The following is a 17521-nucleotide window of genomic DNA, read 5'->3' as shown; positions in this document are numbered from 1 at the left end:
TTTTTTCTCTTTCTCCTTCACCCATCTGTCCCTCTCCCCTGCATCACCGAACTCTCTCTCTCTCCCCACAGCTCCGCTCACTCCCCACTACCACGCAGTATACTAGTAAACTATGGTGGAAAGAAAAAAATAATACGTGAGCGTGAGCGAACTCTTGAGGTCGGTTTCAAAAGCACCACTAAAATCTACTTTGTTGGTGTTTGTCCGTATACCACTCTCCCTCTCCAAAACTTAATACACAAACCTTCTTCCCCATTTTCTTCTGTGCTCTCATTTTCCAGTATCCACCCATAACCCTCTCTCTCTCTCTCACGCCCACTCTCCCCACCTCTCCTCGAATTGTATCAAATGACTTTCTCTGACGAAGAAAAGAGTAAGAACTTTCTGAGGTGGAGGATTTAGTTCTTGGAGAAGAGTATTCAGAAGCTTGATTTTAGTCTAGGTAGTATTTGGGTTAATGATTTGAACAGCTCTCCTGAACGCTACTAATCAAACCTTCTCTATTCTTCAAGACAATTATCCTTAATTCATCGCGAAACAAGTGTGTATTGATTGTTTATGCCTTTGTGGTATATGTCTTGATATGGTTTTATTGAAATTGTTATCTAATTATGTTTGTGTCATGTCCCAAGTTAAACAAATGGAGTTACAGAAGGCAGTCTCTGTAATTATAGTATCAAGTAATGGTAGTATGGTCATTACAGTCAAATTTATTTGTATTAGTTAATCTAGCCCTTAAGGCATACTAGCCATTTGGCCTGGCCTATGGCCGGACTTGCTACATAAATAGCTAATGACTCAAAAGCCTAAAGTCCACTTGAATAAATAATATATGTATATGTACAACGACAGGAAACAACCCTTTCCATAGTGTGACAATAAAATGTGTCATCTTTAATCTTCCTTAGCATCTACCTCTATGACGTCATACTAAGAATCATCCGTAGTGTCCTCAGATTCACTTTCACTCAATACATAATTTCCCGCTCGACAGTTGGCCGTTATTAGCTTTGGCTTTAAACGGGTTTGACCTATATTCCTTATAGTTGCTGCAGGCTTAGCTATTTTAGTAGTTGTAGCAGGTTTCTTATCTCCTATTCTCCTTCTGGGTCCCAGCTGCAAATTCTTTGTCTTCATCTGCTTTCTCTACCATTGTCTCTTTTGGGATGGTCTCTTCAGTTTCCATGGCTATGGAAAGAATAACACAAAGCCAGATATAAGTTTAATATATAGCTCACAATTAGCGATTAGAACATTGAGAAAGCTAACAATGTCAAGATGACAATACCTGCCGACTAATCTAGAAAAGTATCAAGACGACAACATTCCCTAAGTTAACAACACACCAAGTCCAATGTTAAACACGTTAATATTTATAACAATCGTAGAATAAGTTGTTACTTGGCTGAGTATTAAACCTGTTTCAGTTGTAGAGCTAATTAACATAATTTGCTCCATTTTCAGTAACAGAAATGGCTAGTCTTCATTGAAATGTACTTTGTTGGATTCCGTGTTGAGTTTAGATAGCCCATGGCGGGGATTGTTTATTTAATATTGAAAAAACCTGTTTATTATAACAAACTTAGAAAGGGATAACAATAAAACTATTGACAAAGATGTATAGACATTTAAAATGGACAATTATACTCCACGGAACATTCAAAGAGTATTGAGTAACTAACTAAAAACAAATAAACTAAAAGTTAGGCAAATACATTGTGGAAATCCTACTATTTGGTTATAAAGACGGCTAGTAAAAAATTGATCTCTTCATCCAATTCATCTGGATGTACTTTATCCGCATGAGACAGGTGAGTGTTCATGTGAGGAGGGTGCCTTGGCCTCCAACGGTAATACCATAACCCAATCAAGAAAAGGTACAGAAAAATTGTTGGTAATATCAGTTTTGGATACTACCAGTAATGAGTAATGTAACTATGGTACCTTTTTGGCAGGTTCGGTGCAAGAACATATATGACCATGGGGTCAAAAGATTTATGCATAAAATTCTTTGTCAAGGTCATAATCACTTCTTTGCTCGAGGAATGCCTCAAGTTTGGACTGAATTTCTATTTCCGAGAGGAAGTGAGTCTTCACAACAACAAGATGCGACAAAAAGAATTGTGGATGAAGCTAGAGAGCACTTGAAACTCCCGGCTCTTGCTTCAGTTTTCTAATGCTTGTTCCATTTCTGCAAAAGCTCCTCCCGAGCAAAGCTTCATCGTAGGTGGATCAAGTCCCAACTGGCCAGCCATGTAAAGTGTCTGACATGCAAAATATAAAAATATTAAGGTATATCCCGTACAATATGTGTCCATACACGAACATGTGAATACCTATCCGACACGGGTTATTTTAAAAATATGGTGTCCATGTAACATAGGTAAATACAAATATTGTCCATACAACACTAAGTTACAATGTTATTATCTCTCAATGAAGAAAGAATTCGGAAATTTCCAGCAAAACATCTCATGTATGTTAGAAGAAAGAAGAAACGGTAGTAATATGATTGGAGAAAGTAGAAGTTGAGACTCTTCATGTAAAAGAGGGCAGTCAAACGCGTCGTTTTTTATATTCTCCACCTTCCCACATACATTGAGGAATTAACCACCTAAAGATTGTATAACTCATAATTCCCACCCACGGGCATACAGTATAAGTCACCCATTTATTAGTGTTTTCACCTAGAATTCTCTAATATAAGTTACTTTGATCCTTATTAAGTAGCTTCACGAGATGGATACTAAAGAATCAAACAGACTCATAGTTAAAAACACATGAGCTAAGGGGATTAACATATATCATCATCGAAGTTGGACTAAGCAACCAAAATTGTAGGTTGTAGTTAACTTATTCACACCTGACTTGTTGAAAAGTTTGAACTCTAAAAAAATGTAAGAAAATAATGATTCAACAGTAATTGCTAGTGGATGCCAAAATGAATAGTAAGAGAAACTTACTACGATGATGCCGAGCATCACACGCTTTAAGGTACGTTTGCTCCGCTGTAATAGATTTCAATGCCTCTCAGAGCTCACCAATCTTCACATTTATAGGGTTCAAATGTTCGTAACATAAACCATCTGAGAAAGGTAAGCGAGAGGTTAATTATTTAACAAAAATAAAAAGAAAAAGAAAAGGTGATTGACGCTAAAATTGGGTAGTAGGAGGTCCTTCGATTGAAGAGGTTTCAAGTGATATACCCAGAAGCAATTCCTTTGAAGGACATATAATGAGGTTAACCCTTTTGCTACTTTATAATTTTGATTGAATAGGTTTTTAAAACCTCAAACAATCTACGAAAGTATGAAGAGGGTTTTTTTGAAAAACTTGCTTACTTGATTGAGCAGTCTAGAATGGCCTTTGGTCTTTGGTGCCTTCTTCTTCGTTGTGATTGGGGGTTTCCTTTTTCTGTTCAGAAGAAGAAAAAAAGTTACATTCTTTATAGTTTTGATTTGAATAGATTTCAAAACCCTACAAAAATAAAAAATCAATAAAATACACTAAAATTAAAATAGGTGCTAAAACAAAAATACTAAAAGAAACTTATGAATCAATGGATTGGAAAATGTGTAAATATAGTTCGTTGATGAGATTGCTTCCTTCTTCGTGTCAATGAGAACTTTGGGTGTTTTATTTTTTTGGTTAATAGTAGTGGAAGGTTTTTTGGGTTTTTAGTATTCCTAGTTGAAGTCGGGGGGTTTTTTTAAGAATCAAATTTTGTGTTTGTACTGCCAATTTTCCTCCTAGGACTAAAAACCCATTTTCTTAAATTGGATATAGAATCTATTATTTATTGAAGATGTCCAGAATGGAAAAAAGCATGCACTACTTCTTCTCAGGTCATCTCCACATGGAATTTATGGTCCTGCTCTTAGAAATTCTCGTTCTCAATGCCTGATTTCCAAGTATAACTTTAACATAAACTTCTAGATACCTTCCCTTATCAGTGGGTACCAAATCTTGAGCTTCAATCACATTAGCCCGAACATACCAGAGTTTAGGGGACAGATAAACCTTCGATCTGATATTCGACACACCATCACTACTAATAGCGCTTGACATCGAATGCCATGTTTCAGAAATGCCTCGCCGGCTTTGAGTACCCATCCAAACTTATTTTCAGCTGAAGGTTTTTCGGTTTTTGAGGATTCGTAGTTTGAGGCGATGGGGTTTTTTTTTAATCATTTTTTGTGTTTTAATGTTCACCCTATATATAATATTAATCAATATACAAAGTCAATTCTAAAATAATCGATAAGATAGAATGTGTGTTAGACTATAGCCAGAAATCACATCATTATCCCCGCATTATAACTACTTCAGAAAACAAACCCTATAGAAATAGTGTTGCCAAATTTAAGGGATATATTCTAAAAAAATAAAACTGTGCATGGTGTCACTCGAAATAATCATTTTTTGTGTTTTAATGTTCCGTAGGTATATCTTCCTAGTTGAAGTCGGGGGTTTTTTTTTTTAAGAATCAAATTTGTGTTTGTACTGCCAATTTTCCTCCTAGGACTAAAAACCCCATTTTCTTAAATTGGAGATAGAATCTATTATTTATTGAAGATGTCCAGAATGGAAAAAAGCATGCACTACTTCTTCTCAGGTCATCTCCACATCTCAATGCCTGATTTCCAAGTATAGCTTTAACATAAACTTCTAGATACCTTCCCTTATCAGTGGGTGCCAAATCCTGAGCTTCAATCACATTAGCCCGAACATACCAGAGTTTAGGGGACAGATAAACCTTCGATCGATATTCGACACACCATCACTACTAACGGCCAAAGACATCGAGAATGTCATGTTTCAGAAATGCCTCGTTAAGCTTGAGTACCCATCCAAACTTATTTTCAGTGAAGGTTTTTTCGGTTTTGAGGATTAAGTAGTTTGAGGCGATGGGGTTTTTTTTTTTTTTTTAATCATTTTTTGTGTTTTAATGTTCACCCTATATATAATATTAATCAATATACAAAGTCAATTCTAAAATAATCGATAAGATAGAATGTGTGTTAGACTATAGCCAAAAATCACATCATTATCCCCGCATTATAACTACTTCAGAAAACAAACCCTATAGAAATAGTGTTGCCAAATTTAAGGGATATATTCTAAAAAAATAAAACTGTGCATGGTGTCACTCGAAATTCACCAACTACTCAAAAGAAAAAACTATTGACCCTTGGTCGATGCATATTCATATTGCTTAAGAATTTGATTTGAAGAAGCTATTTGTTTAACCAGGGCGAAACCATAAGGAGTTTCGTGATGTTACTTTTTTTCCTTTCCTATATGCTAAGTTATTCGTTATTTTAAGGAATTATTAAGAAAATTTAATTATCTTGAGTCAATAATTGCTCTTCTCCTATTGGATGGATAGCTGGGAGACCAAAAATTGTGACAGGAAAACAGGACTCATCATTGACAGCCATCATAGGTACTTGAAATTGAAACGTAACCATACCTTAATCTAGCTATCTCGATCAGTGAAAAATCCAAAGTGGGAAAACTATCTCGACCTTTCGTCGTGGGCTGCTTAATAGCAAGAACTCTGCAATTCAGGCTGTCTCTAATGCTGCTGTGGGCCATGGCCATCTTGGACAAAACTAAAAATACTGCTCTCAGATATCATATATACTGCCTACTTGTTTGTTTGTTTGTAAACGCAACTGCATGGCTTGTGGCTCCGTGTTTGTTACATGTTGCTATTGCCCCCCCACCTATCTATCTTGGAAAGAGTTACTGTATAGGGTGTAGTACTTAATAAATTTGAATATTTGATCAAGGAAAACAGTTCACGCTAAGTTGGTATTGCCTGAGATCATCCATGGTGTCCATCTCATTATGAAATCCTGGCGACAGGATAGAGCCACATTAAAGGGTAGAAGTAGTCCTTTCGTATGTAAATACATTACAAAAATCAACCTGATTGGCCTGCTTTTACTTAAAGTGTATTTCTATAGTGTATTTATTCTTACAAAAAATCCGGTACGTTAAGTTCATATCAGCCTCAAAATCTAGCTGGCTAGAATGATCAATTTCATTCTCAGTTAATCAAGTGACAATCAAAAGTCAATCTGTTAAGGACATCAGTCGTTATAAGCCTATCTTGAAACCATGTTGAGCACTCCGCTTCACAATCAGGTACCGCCTCTAACACCACTGGCCTAAAACCCTCAAATTGCAAAAAAATGGTTCCTCACATGTCACATCCAATCAGGATGGTGCCCCAACGAATGAAGCTATCCTGTGACATAGACTTTGTGTCCACAGAAAAGTTAATAATTGTCACAAAACACTCGGGAACAAAGGGATCCAGAAATGACAAAATAACTGAAATGGGTTTATTTTTATTTTTATTCAAAGGTTTATACAATGTGTATATACATCAACTGATGATACAACTAAATACTGATCGATTCTCATAAAACAAAATAAACGAAGTAAAAATAAAAAACCCTTGAAGGCATCAACACCTTGAGACAGAGGACAGGTTCTGCTTTTATTCAGTTTGGGCTTTGGAAAATGCAAGGTCCACAATATCAGAATCAGCATACACAGGTGCCGGCAAGAAAGGAAATGGAGCGACGGATGCGTACGCAACTGGCGGACGTGCATGGATGAATACTTAAGACTCCTTCCTTTGTTTATCATCTTTGTTGTGCTCAGTCTCCTGCCTTATAGTTTTTGAGGACAGAAGTCTATTCAGGTTAGTCACGGTCTGGGCTTGCTCATTGTCAGTACCAATAGCCCAGACATAAATACAGGAAGATACAGAAGGCTTCCATGGAACATGGAACATTCTCCTGGCACCTTTTGCTGTGCGATCTCGATAAAATGAGAATGCCATAGCAGTCATAGAAAGAGCAAGGAATCCAGACTCGAAAAAACCATCCGAGGTGGCGCCCCTGGAGAAAATTTAATCATGTAATTAACCAAAATGACTTATCAATGGCAAAAAACTTATTCGACTAACTTACCGATCAGAAGACGAACTATTAAATTAATCTATCTAGTAAGTGCTTTACTTAAATGATATCCTTATTCGACTAACTTATCAGTAACAGACGATTAATCTATTCAGTAATTATTTTTAGGCATATGATATCTATAACTTCATGCTAATAATGTATTATAAAGGGAGGGAGCTAAAGAAAGTAGCCGAGGTATCTACAACTTATTCACATTTGACAAAGTAAACAATTATAACAATTATTTCACATTTAACAATTAGAGAAGTGCCATGATTGAGGAGTAGGGACTCCATCTTCAATCATTAAAGACATCTAAAAGGCTCGGGATTCAAATTATGACCCCTACTAACTTTTTCTGTTCTCCATTAGTTGTTTTATACCAAGTGTATTTCAGTTTACTATAGCATGATTGTAAAACATCCAGAGGACATATATACATCCAAAAAGAAACAGAGAAAATGGGCAAACTATCTGAATTCGTGCTATTAAAATGGCTTTTGCAGTTGCCTTCATGCAGTACTTGAATGTAAAAAGTAAAGAGGCTTTTTAGATGGTCAAGAGTTTATACTGGGATGAGAACTCACAGTCATAGGCCACGTACCCCAATGGGAGCAGATATAAGGAGTTCCTCAAAGCCACAAAAGTAGTTCTCCGACCAGAAGCATCTGTAAGAGAGAACATTCTAAACCTGAATAACATTATAAATACCAGTACATGATAACCCGCCAACATTTCCTAACTAAAAAAGGAATCAAATCCCAAATCTGTCTACTGCATGCAGTTAGTTTAATTTGAAAAGAATCCATACCCTCCAGCAGTGTAGTCACTGCGACATAAGTATGCGAGGGCCAAAAATACAAAGCAGCAGCCCACCTAAAATCAAAGGCAAAAAATGATGTCGTACACGTAATATGAAGCGAGATAGCAAATGCCTTAGAGCAATCTGTGACATATACCATCCTTACTTTCAATTTTCTTTTACAGATAATTTTCTTGTTAGAGTGCTACACAAAATCTTGTAAAACACCTTCTCTAAGGGAGCAGCAGCTTTGATGAACCTAAGGTTAAGGTCTCAAAACTGTATTTGGGATAGCCTTGTCGTGTAATCCAAAGTCTAAATTCTTCTGTTAGTGGGAAGGTTGTAACCTCGGAACTAAGCAACTTGCTCACTGAGAATTACATCTTTTCTGAAGTAAAGAAATGCATGTTTTACCACTAAAAGGAACTACACGATATATAGGAAACAAAAAAAGGTTGAAAAAGAAATAATTATAACCATAAGACAATCATAGCAGATCCCAGTGGGTTTCAGATATCAGGCAGACGGAAAATATCCTAAATATAGGCGACATCGCCGAGCTCTGGTAGCCCAATACCGATATTTCATATTTCCAAAACATGACATTGTTTTCACATACTACAACAGCTGCACATGAACTAATCCTCTTGTCTATGTACTTGCGTAAATATACTCTAGTCATTTATTTTTAGTAAAGGGACTGAAGTAAGACATAAATGACAAATATTTACAAATCATTGAAAAACCAAAACAATATATACATTAATGTTTGCTTTCTAACCACACTCTCAATCACCTATTGCTTTTTAGTAGCTGATCTTAACATCAATACTCACCCTGCATGCACAAAACATGAGTTGTATATATTCATAATTGTTTCATAACCATCAGACTTTTCAATAGTTGGAATGGAAGCAAATACATCGAAACCACTAATTATTTTCTTTATTCGTTCAGACTTCATTCCTAAATTCTACATTTTTCTTTTATAACTATTCCTAAATCCAATTGAAATTGTCAAAATTATATAATTTTGTACCATCAAATTCTCCTAATCAACATGTATATGCATGTCCAAAGAAACGAAGGATAGCTTGTTAGTACAATGAGTCTGAAGGTTAACAAAATGTTCTTTACACAAATAGTTCACATGCAATAATAATAAATAAAAAAAAATACATAAGAATAATCAATAAATTTTACAACTCACCTTTTCAATGAGAAAAAGATAGCATGGCTTCACATCTTCCAGATCACTTCTCACCTCGCTATTGCTATAAGAGTCATACTTACTCTTAAAAAGTAGAACATATTAGTAACAATTTATTGGACACCACATTGTAGTAATGAGAGACGACTATATAAAGAGTCATACTCGATTTTTTTTTAATCATAATCAATCAAGTAAATGAGATTAAATTTCTTTGTACAATGTATGTAGAATCTACAAATAACTGTTTTTCTTCAATATTGTTTCTATTAGGGAAGATTTTGCCACAATGCCACATATAAATCATAAGAAATCATCGTTGTCTAAGGAAATGTGACAACCAATCAGACAATAAACCATGAGTGAACTACAAAAAGTTGCACTAAGATTATGTTTAAAATAAAGTAGTGAAAGAATTCAAAGAAAGAAGACTTACAAAGTTGATGTGGTCGGAATAAACCAAGAAAAAAGCAAAGAGTGAACAAATGAAGAGAAACAGAGCAATCTTACTCATTGTTATTCTAGTTGCTGCACTAAATTCTTTTGTTTCTGAAGAATGCCCGTGTACCGGAGCCATTCCAGTAAGTATTAGCTCACCTTTGCATTCTATCTCTACTAAATATAATCAGATGTAGCTAGTTCACGATAGTCAATCGATAATTCCATTTTTTTATATTATTATTGTTATAATCAAACTTGAAAATCAGAGAAACCCTTCTTATTTAGAAGAGTGTGTTAGAAATGAGGTATTATAGTTAAACGGGCACAGATGAACCTTTTAGTGTAAAACACGCGCAGGACTTCCCACATTCCATATATTATTTTGCTGATCCGCTACTGCTTCCGTGAACTCCTTGGGGACAAAAAACTACTGCTTCCAAAGAACATGCCATGTTGCTACATCAGCGACCGTGTCTCCTCTCTTACAGATTCATTGCCAATGATTCTTTACTGCGTTATCTGTGCGTCCAGGGAAAAGCCGAGCGATAATTGACCATCTATTTCCATGGATACGATGAGATGCTAAAAGTCGCTCCTTTTCCTCCTCGGTAAAAGGGTTTCGGTTGATTCTGGGATCCAACTGATTAAACCATCTCAACCTACAGCTTTTTCCTGAATAATATCATTGCATGACAAATTAGTTAACACCAACTTAGAAAGAATGGACCCTGTCGTGTAACACACATGCTTGACATGTTGTATGAGTTTAGAGCATCTGAATAACACCATCCTTGCTTTTCTTCAAGATTAGGTGTGCAATGGTTATTGTTAGAGGTTAACTTTGATTTTGAACAATTTAATTTTGGAAGAAGAGAAGAATGAGAGAGAGGGTTTGAAGAGATGATTTTTTTTTTCCAGAGTTCAGAGTGTTTTGTAGAATTGAAAAAAGAGTATGGAAGAGGTTTTTATTTATTTTGGGTCACGAACAATTGAAATCAGTAAAAAAATGGCGTAGAATTCCTTTTTTTATGTAAAATTATGTAAAATCTGATGTATCAGTCTCAGAGACAAAAAAGAGGCTGACATTTTAGTATTAATGGTCTTTGATTTGTTAGTCTGCTTTTAGCTTAATCTTGAAAGAGGCCGGATCTTCTCCGCCCGGGTGTAAAAAGGGGCCTTTTACACCTTACAAAATTATAGTGACACCTGTCTACTCATTTAACCCCAAAAATTTACGCAACTAACGGTGTTACATAAAATCCAAAAAAAAAAAAAAAAATCGGCTACAAATTAGGAAGATTCTATACGTGGTTTATCTCCACACTCTCTCTTTCGAAAAGTGATCTTGAAGTAAAAAAATAATCTCTAACAGAGAACAATATTCTTTCCGTTTTTCACTTTTTTCTCCGAAAAAACGAAGAATCATCTCTACTGGTATGTTATTCTCACTTTTTTAACTACAATTATATACTTGTACTTAAGCCTTATAATTTGTCCCCAAAAAATTATGGAAATGTGAAACTCCATTTGTATTATGAAGTTGCTAGTTGAATCAATTTTTAATTGTTAAGCCTTATATACTTGATGAAGGAAGAGCCATAAATCTTTCTCTGTCAAGACTTGGGGACGTTATTGTCGCTCTAAAAAGAAATCGTGGTCATGTACCGTGATAGGCAAGTTCTCAACCTGGGTTTTATCACTTAAATTAATTGTTTATATTCCTTTCTTTGGGTTGTGAGTTCCTACCACGAGGATGATGATCTGTTCTTGCTTTGATGCTTCTAGTCTAGCTTAACATGTTTATTTCATTGTTTTGCGTAAAAAAGAAGCTAACTCAAATTCTCAAAGATTCACTTGGTAGGATATTGCAACTTTGAGTTTATATGTAGTTGTTCATGTTACCCGTTTTCTTACTTGTTTCCTTCTAACTTGTTAGGTGATGGTTCAAAAGTGTTAATGCTTGTTCACACTAGCCCATGTGAAGAAGATGTTGGGGAGACTACTTGCTCTTTGATTTTCGCAAAGAGGCCGGTGAGGGCTGTAGAGTCAAACAAAGAAATTCATGAGGTACTAACTCTTGAATGTCCTAAAGTATTAATGTTTATTTATTTATTTTTGGGTACAAACATGCTTAGTAAGTAGCAATGGTTTTAAATGGTTTTGCCTAAATCGTTTTATTTGAGCCCATTTGGTTTAGGTAAATGATGCTAGTGAGAAAGTCTACTTATTTGGTCATAATCACCGCCATGCCGGGGACTTGAAGAGGCATCGAGAGAAGACTATTGTCGAACTCAATCAAAGAGATGAGAGATCTTAGAAGAAGATTGTCGAAAAGTCAAGAACCAAATTCTGAAAGCTGAATTCTCCTTTATGAGACAAAAAGATCCTTCAATTGCTGAGATGATAAAAAGATATTCCATCCTGTAAGCCTTTTTCAATTTTCTTGTGTATTTTTTTTTTTCGGTTATGCTATTATAATTTGTGAGGTGACTATAATCTTATATAAATAGACAAGTTCCCTTTGTGTGTTTCATATTTAGAGGAGCAGGAGTCTTTAAGTATGATAGATACAATAATTAAACGTGACCTAAGTAAGTAATTTAGCCAATTATGTTTCAAGTATCAATATCTTCCTTAAGGGCTGCAATAATATGGTCTGTTGTACTTGTCAAGTATGTGGCATTCTCCTCTATGAGACAAAATAAAGTAAATGCCGCAGTAGCGTTACAATTATGTACTTAACAACTATGTGCAATGGATCTTTAGCTTAAATGGAAAAAGCGCTTGAGAATTGGACCATGTCTCCAATGTATCTCAAGAGATGGTGGTTCAAGTCCACCAAGATCCTTCAATGATTTGTAGAAAGATTGTCTAACTAGCCAAGGCGTGGAGCTAGGGACTGTGCTTCTTGATAGCTCGCGTTGAATTGTTAGTGGTTCTGTGTTGCTTTGGGGTCCTCGCAGTGAATCTCGGCGATTGTTGCAAAGCATTTGAGAATCTAAAATACTGCCATACCGCATTCTTCTAGAAAAATTGCAACAAGTTAGATTAGTCTACTCTTCATGTAAACGCGTTGATATGATATGTTTACAATTTTCCCCTCTTCACTTGGAATAGGACCACGATTGGGAAGATGCTTTCGAGAAAACTGGCCGCACGTTTTCTTTGCATTTCTTGCCATCTTAAGTCTCTCTCGCCATTGGCAACCTCGGAAGTTGGAGGATAGCATCAACATACTCATCGACATCTGAAAGCAAGGAAACACGCGTCTGCTACCCATCTTCTTCCAAAGCAATGTCCATTTTAGGGCCTGCAGACTTATGAAGTGGAGAGAACACCAAATAGATAACCGTAAAGTGGAAAAGAAACGTTTGCATTTGATACTCGAAATGTCCCTACCCTCCACTTTTTAGGTAAAAACACTAATTAGCTAGTAGCATCCCAAGGCAATATAATAACATCATCGGCAAGTCATATTTGTCCAAAATACCATTGTTATAATTCAAGAACACAAGAGTTAGAGTGAAAAACTTTCGGTTTACAAGTTCTGAATTTTAAACAAACAACAAATAAAACAAAATGTAAGTACGTAAGTTTTCTCATTTAACTACAAATCAAGACTTCCTACATAAATGAAATATAAAGCAAGCACTATTTTTTTTTTCTTTCCAACAACTAAAACTAATCTAGATAAACATATTGTAGCTTCTGCATATTGGTCGGAACTGATCCAGCCCACTTGTCCAACTTTCCTTTTAGAACAGTTTCCCACATTGTTGCTTCTGGCCATCTAACAGACTGCCAACCTGGGCAAACCGGAGGTAGAGGAGCATTATCCTTTAGCACAATTGGCACAAAATGTGTTCCTTCATTTATGTGGCAAACAGCGATTATCCGGAACATTTCTTCTGGACCTGTCCTCAACGGGAAATACGTAACACATAATTTTGGTGGCGCTATAGTGACAAAAACAACATTAAAAGCACTTGCAACTAAGGAACCTATGTCCGGGAGATCAAGCCATTCTTTCTCATTCATTGTAGAAGACTTGGTACACTCTAAGTTTCTTTTGTGGTTTTCAAACCCGTCATTACCGTACAACTCTATATAGTAATCTGCATACTGCATCAACTCTTCCAGCATAAGACCCCTTACTGTCCGCCATGCTAAATCATCTGTATATCCTAACAGTGTAGCTATGGATCTATAACCACAATGCCCATCCGGGGTTACCTCAGCCAAATCTTTAATCATATCGCAGATCAAAGGATTAAAGTCGGGCAAAATATTTTCCCACTTATGCTCGAGGTCTTCATTTTTTAGAATTATCTCCGACCCAATATTTTTTTTTCTGTTTCTCTTCAATTTTCTTTTGGCCTCTTCTCTTTTCTTGTCGTCATTATTGCTGACAATTTGAGAGTCTTCCAAATCAAATTTTCCGTCAAGGAGTTCTTGAAAGCTAAATGAGTCAAGGTCATCAGGCGATCCACTCAACCCCAATAATACAGATTCATTATTGCTGAAGTCCAACCTTCTACGTGGTGGTAATTGATATTCTTCAAATTTGAAAGCCTATATTAGTAAAGAGATTGATATAAGCTACATTGCTACAAAATGAAAATCTAAATATTGGCACGTAAAAGAGATATCCCAACAACAAATAAAATTATATCGGGATAAACATACCATCGTAGATTGAGTTCCAATAGTATTATCTTCGGGATGAACACATTCATTTAAATCGGATAGTCCCCACATATTGGTTGATTGTGATTGCCCTCCAATTTGGTATAAACTACATTGCTACAAAACCAAAATATAAGTATTGGCACGTAAAATATTTCAGCAACAATAAATAAAATGATATAAAATAAACATACTTGATCAGTATTGAGTTCCAATAGTATTCTCTTGGGATGAACACTTTCATTTAAATCCGGTAGTCCTTGAGCAATATTTATATCACCTTGTTCTTAAAAAAAAAATAAGATGAGACAAGTTAAAATGTTAGGCAAATGTTAGATGAGAAATAAATGAGACAATATATGCAATCACATGGGTAAAATAAAAATGTACGTGAATTATGACAAACCTTTCTTGTTTCTCTTTATCTTTTTTGAAGGCACTTGTGTTGTGCTCGTTTGTTTCTTTTTCTTTTTAAGCTCCAATACGCCTTTCGGTCGAGTCCCGTTCATTGGTCTCCCTTTTTCAGATCCGGATGCAACAACCAATACTTCGTCATCATTTTCTTCAACATTTGTGGCAACACCAGATCTTTTGGACTTCGAACATTGTCTTGGATATATTTCTTTCGTTGGTACAACCTGCTCAACTTCTTCCAATCCCTTTTGGAGTGCATCTTTAGCTTTTAGATATCCATTTTCATTGACTGCGCCCTTTGTTACAAGCTTCATTGCCAAATGACATAACTCATTGTACCGCAAAGATTGAACTGCATTGCAATTTGACAAATATGGTTTGCTACCATTGTCTCTTACAACTCCGACTTTCACTGCTTTAGTCCACCTCTGTAGTATATATTGATTAGGAATCGTATGTATATTATTATGATAAAATACCTTCAATATGTGACGACAAATAAGGCCAAAGGGACTCAAACTTTTTTGCAGCTACACTCACCCGAGAAAGTTAGACATATCAATTCGCGACCTTTCTTAGGACCCTTCTCTAGTAACTTCATATGTGTATGTTGTACCATCAAAATTGCATTCCTTGATGTTATACATAAGATGTTCCTTATACTCAACTTCAAATATTTCAAAAACAGCATGTGTGTACATATCAGACGCTTGCTTTAGCATGGGTGTAGAGACAAATAACCTTTGGGACATCCGAGATGAATTAAAATCGCTTCAATTTCTGCTTTGTCGCCGAGATTGGAAGTAGACACTCAAAGCGATGAACAAACTTAGTCAAACTGTACTTTCTCTTCACATAATTTTTCAAGAGACTATTGGTACTTTCTCCACGCTGAGTAGTGGTCATGTCTGCACAAAAAATGTCTTCCCCATACACTAATGCCCATTTCTTCTTTATTTTGATCAATTCAACCAACCACTTATTTTCCAAAAGATCATAATCATGCAGCATCTTGTCCCATCTTGATAAAAAAATATCCTCTGTCTCACAATTGTATACACACTTATTGAAGTCGTTTAGAAACCCAGGAACTCTGTATCCATGGTGGAGGTGCTTTCCGGCATTTAGATATATATGCCACAAACAAAGAGGCGATCTTTGTGTTGGGGAAAAACAATTGGGATAGCCTTCGCCATTGCTAGACACCGGTCGGTAAGAATAGTCTTTGGTGGTTTTCGACATTGCTTTTTAAAAAGGTTTTAAACAACCATTTAAAAGACTTCGGCACTTTCATCTATCAAAAGCGCACCCCAAATATAATAGATCGCATATGATGATTGACACCAACAAATGGCTTAAAACGGTCGTCCATACTTGTTTGTTCGTAAAGTCGTATAAAAAACAACAACATCTCCAAAGTAATTATAATCCATCACTGACGTTGCATCTGTCCAGAACATATTTGATAGTTGATTTTCATCATCACGCAACTCATCGTAAAAGAAAGATGGATTCTCGGCTTTCTTCCTTTTAAAATATTCTATAATTGCATTCCCATCTCCGTGCTTGCCAAGTTCTTGCTCACGCTTCTTACGGAGATAATTTTTATAATCGATGTACGTAAAACCAACATTTTCTAGTCCTCCAGCTTGATGCGTCATATATTTATAACCATCAATAGGCGCAATTCCTGCAGCATCTAAACTACTAATTTATGCTCCTTGTGGCTCTTTAACACGCCTTTGAGACCTCAACAGATACGTCTTGGATGGGGTTGCCAACTCGTGGTTATGTTCATGTATCACCTCAGTAACAACCCATTCGTTTTTTACATTCGAAACAGCCATGCGAGCTTTGCAACCAATTCTTGTTTCGTTACGATCATTTTTCACATTTTCATTCCGCTTATCCTTTTTACGCACACCTTCCTTGAAACATACAAAGAACCGCCTCCTCACTGTTCTATCTGCTCTATAATATATTTTGTCCTTCCTAATACTAAAACCGATTTTACGAGCGTAGGAATTATAACTTGCATATGCCTCTTCCTCAGATTGAAAAACCAGTCCCTCATATAACAAATCTTCCATTGTTAGTTAAAGAGATTTTTCTTTTCTTTGGAGGGAGTATGAATTTTTTTTTTTTTTTTTTTTTTTTCGGATAGAGAGTTGAAAAAGAGGGCGAGATTGTGGAGATTTGCATTATTTTCCTTATTTGTAGCGATTTTGTTTTGATTTTTTTGGTATCTTCTATCTAACACCGTTAGACCTCTTTGTTATTGGTGTTAAACAAACTAGTTTTCGAACCCGTTCTATGAACGGGTGCCGTTTATACAATTATTATGAAAATTATAATACCTATGTGGAGCTATGAGGTATAAATATTATATTGGTTTTTACTTTATTTTTTATGTGTGTTGTTTTTTGTCTTTTCTAGTTCGGTTGTGTAACTGTTATCCACATATTCTATGTAAAGCTATGAGATATGCATATTATATTTTCTTTTACTTAATTTTTTATGTGGACGGTTCTTTATCTTCTCAAGTTCGGTTGTGTAACTGTTATCTACATGTTATATGTAGAGCTATGAGATATAAATATTATATTGAGTTTCACAATATTTTTGATGTGATTCCTATAAATATCATCAATTAGTATATCTCGTTGTCCGCGTAATATTACTTCAATCTAGTTATTAGATAATGATACTTGGCTACATTATGAATAAATTATGATTGAGCATTTAGTAATGGTTTCTTGCTTTCATAGGAAAAAAGTGTTAATCTTTTCAAGTTTACATCTATTATCAGCTATATTTTGTGTGTTTATGTAAATCAATTAGGAAATAATTGATTATGGATGAGTAAGTAGAGGTGTCAATTAAAGGTGGCTAAAACCGTAGGATTTGAGAAGAAAGGTTATTAAGGTTGCATTATCCCACAACTCTTTCGTTGTACATAGAACTTGTTGTTGATTGGAAATGATGTTA

At 35.6% G+C, this 17521-nt stretch overlaps 1 protein-coding gene and 2 long non-coding RNA genes across 3 annotated transcripts; all 3 read right to left on the bottom strand.

The window, feature by feature from the left end:
• Positions 1–798: 798 nt before the first annotated feature.
• On the bottom strand, positions 799–1934 carry LOC147499459 (uncharacterized). Its single transcript, XR_015194482.1, has 3 exons — positions 1419–1934; positions 1289–1329; positions 799–1188 (listed from the first exon to the last, which is right to left on the bottom strand). It is a non-coding gene; the product is annotated as an uncharacterized LOC147499459 (long non-coding RNA).
• Positions 1935–6331: 4397 nt separating this feature from the next.
• Positions 6332–10436, bottom strand: LOC147499458 (uncharacterized). Its single transcript, XR_015195879.1, has 4 exons — positions 8993–10436; positions 7792–7856; positions 7568–7648; positions 6332–6917 (listed from the first exon to the last, which is right to left on the bottom strand). It is a non-coding gene; the product is annotated as an uncharacterized LOC147499458 (long non-coding RNA).
• A 5809-nt stretch (positions 10437–16245) lies between these two features.
• LOC147499457 (protein FAR1-RELATED SEQUENCE 5-like) lies at positions 16246–16623 on the bottom strand. Its single transcript, XM_086563480.1, has one exon. It carries the CDS (start codon positions 16621–16623, stop codon positions 16246–16248), a length of 378 nt encoding a protein of 125 aa, XP_086419606.1.
• Positions 16624–17521: the final 898 nt, after the last annotated feature.

This window comes from Coptis chinensis, chromosome 5 (assembly GCF_015680905.1).
Source record: "Coptis chinensis isolate HL-2020 chromosome 5, ASM1568090v1, whole genome shotgun sequence".
Classification (NCBI taxonomy): Eukaryota; Viridiplantae; Streptophyta; class Magnoliopsida; order Ranunculales; family Ranunculaceae; genus Coptis; species Coptis chinensis.
Note: the sequence above shows the minus strand (reverse complement) of the source record. Positions and strands in the feature narration are given on the sequence as shown.

Bases quoted from the DNA above. Each gene is read 5' to 3' on its own strand.
- LOC147499457 (XM_086563480.1), bottom strand. From the start codon at position 16,623: ATGGAAGATTTGTTATATGAGGGACTGGTTTTTCAATCTGAGGAAGAG.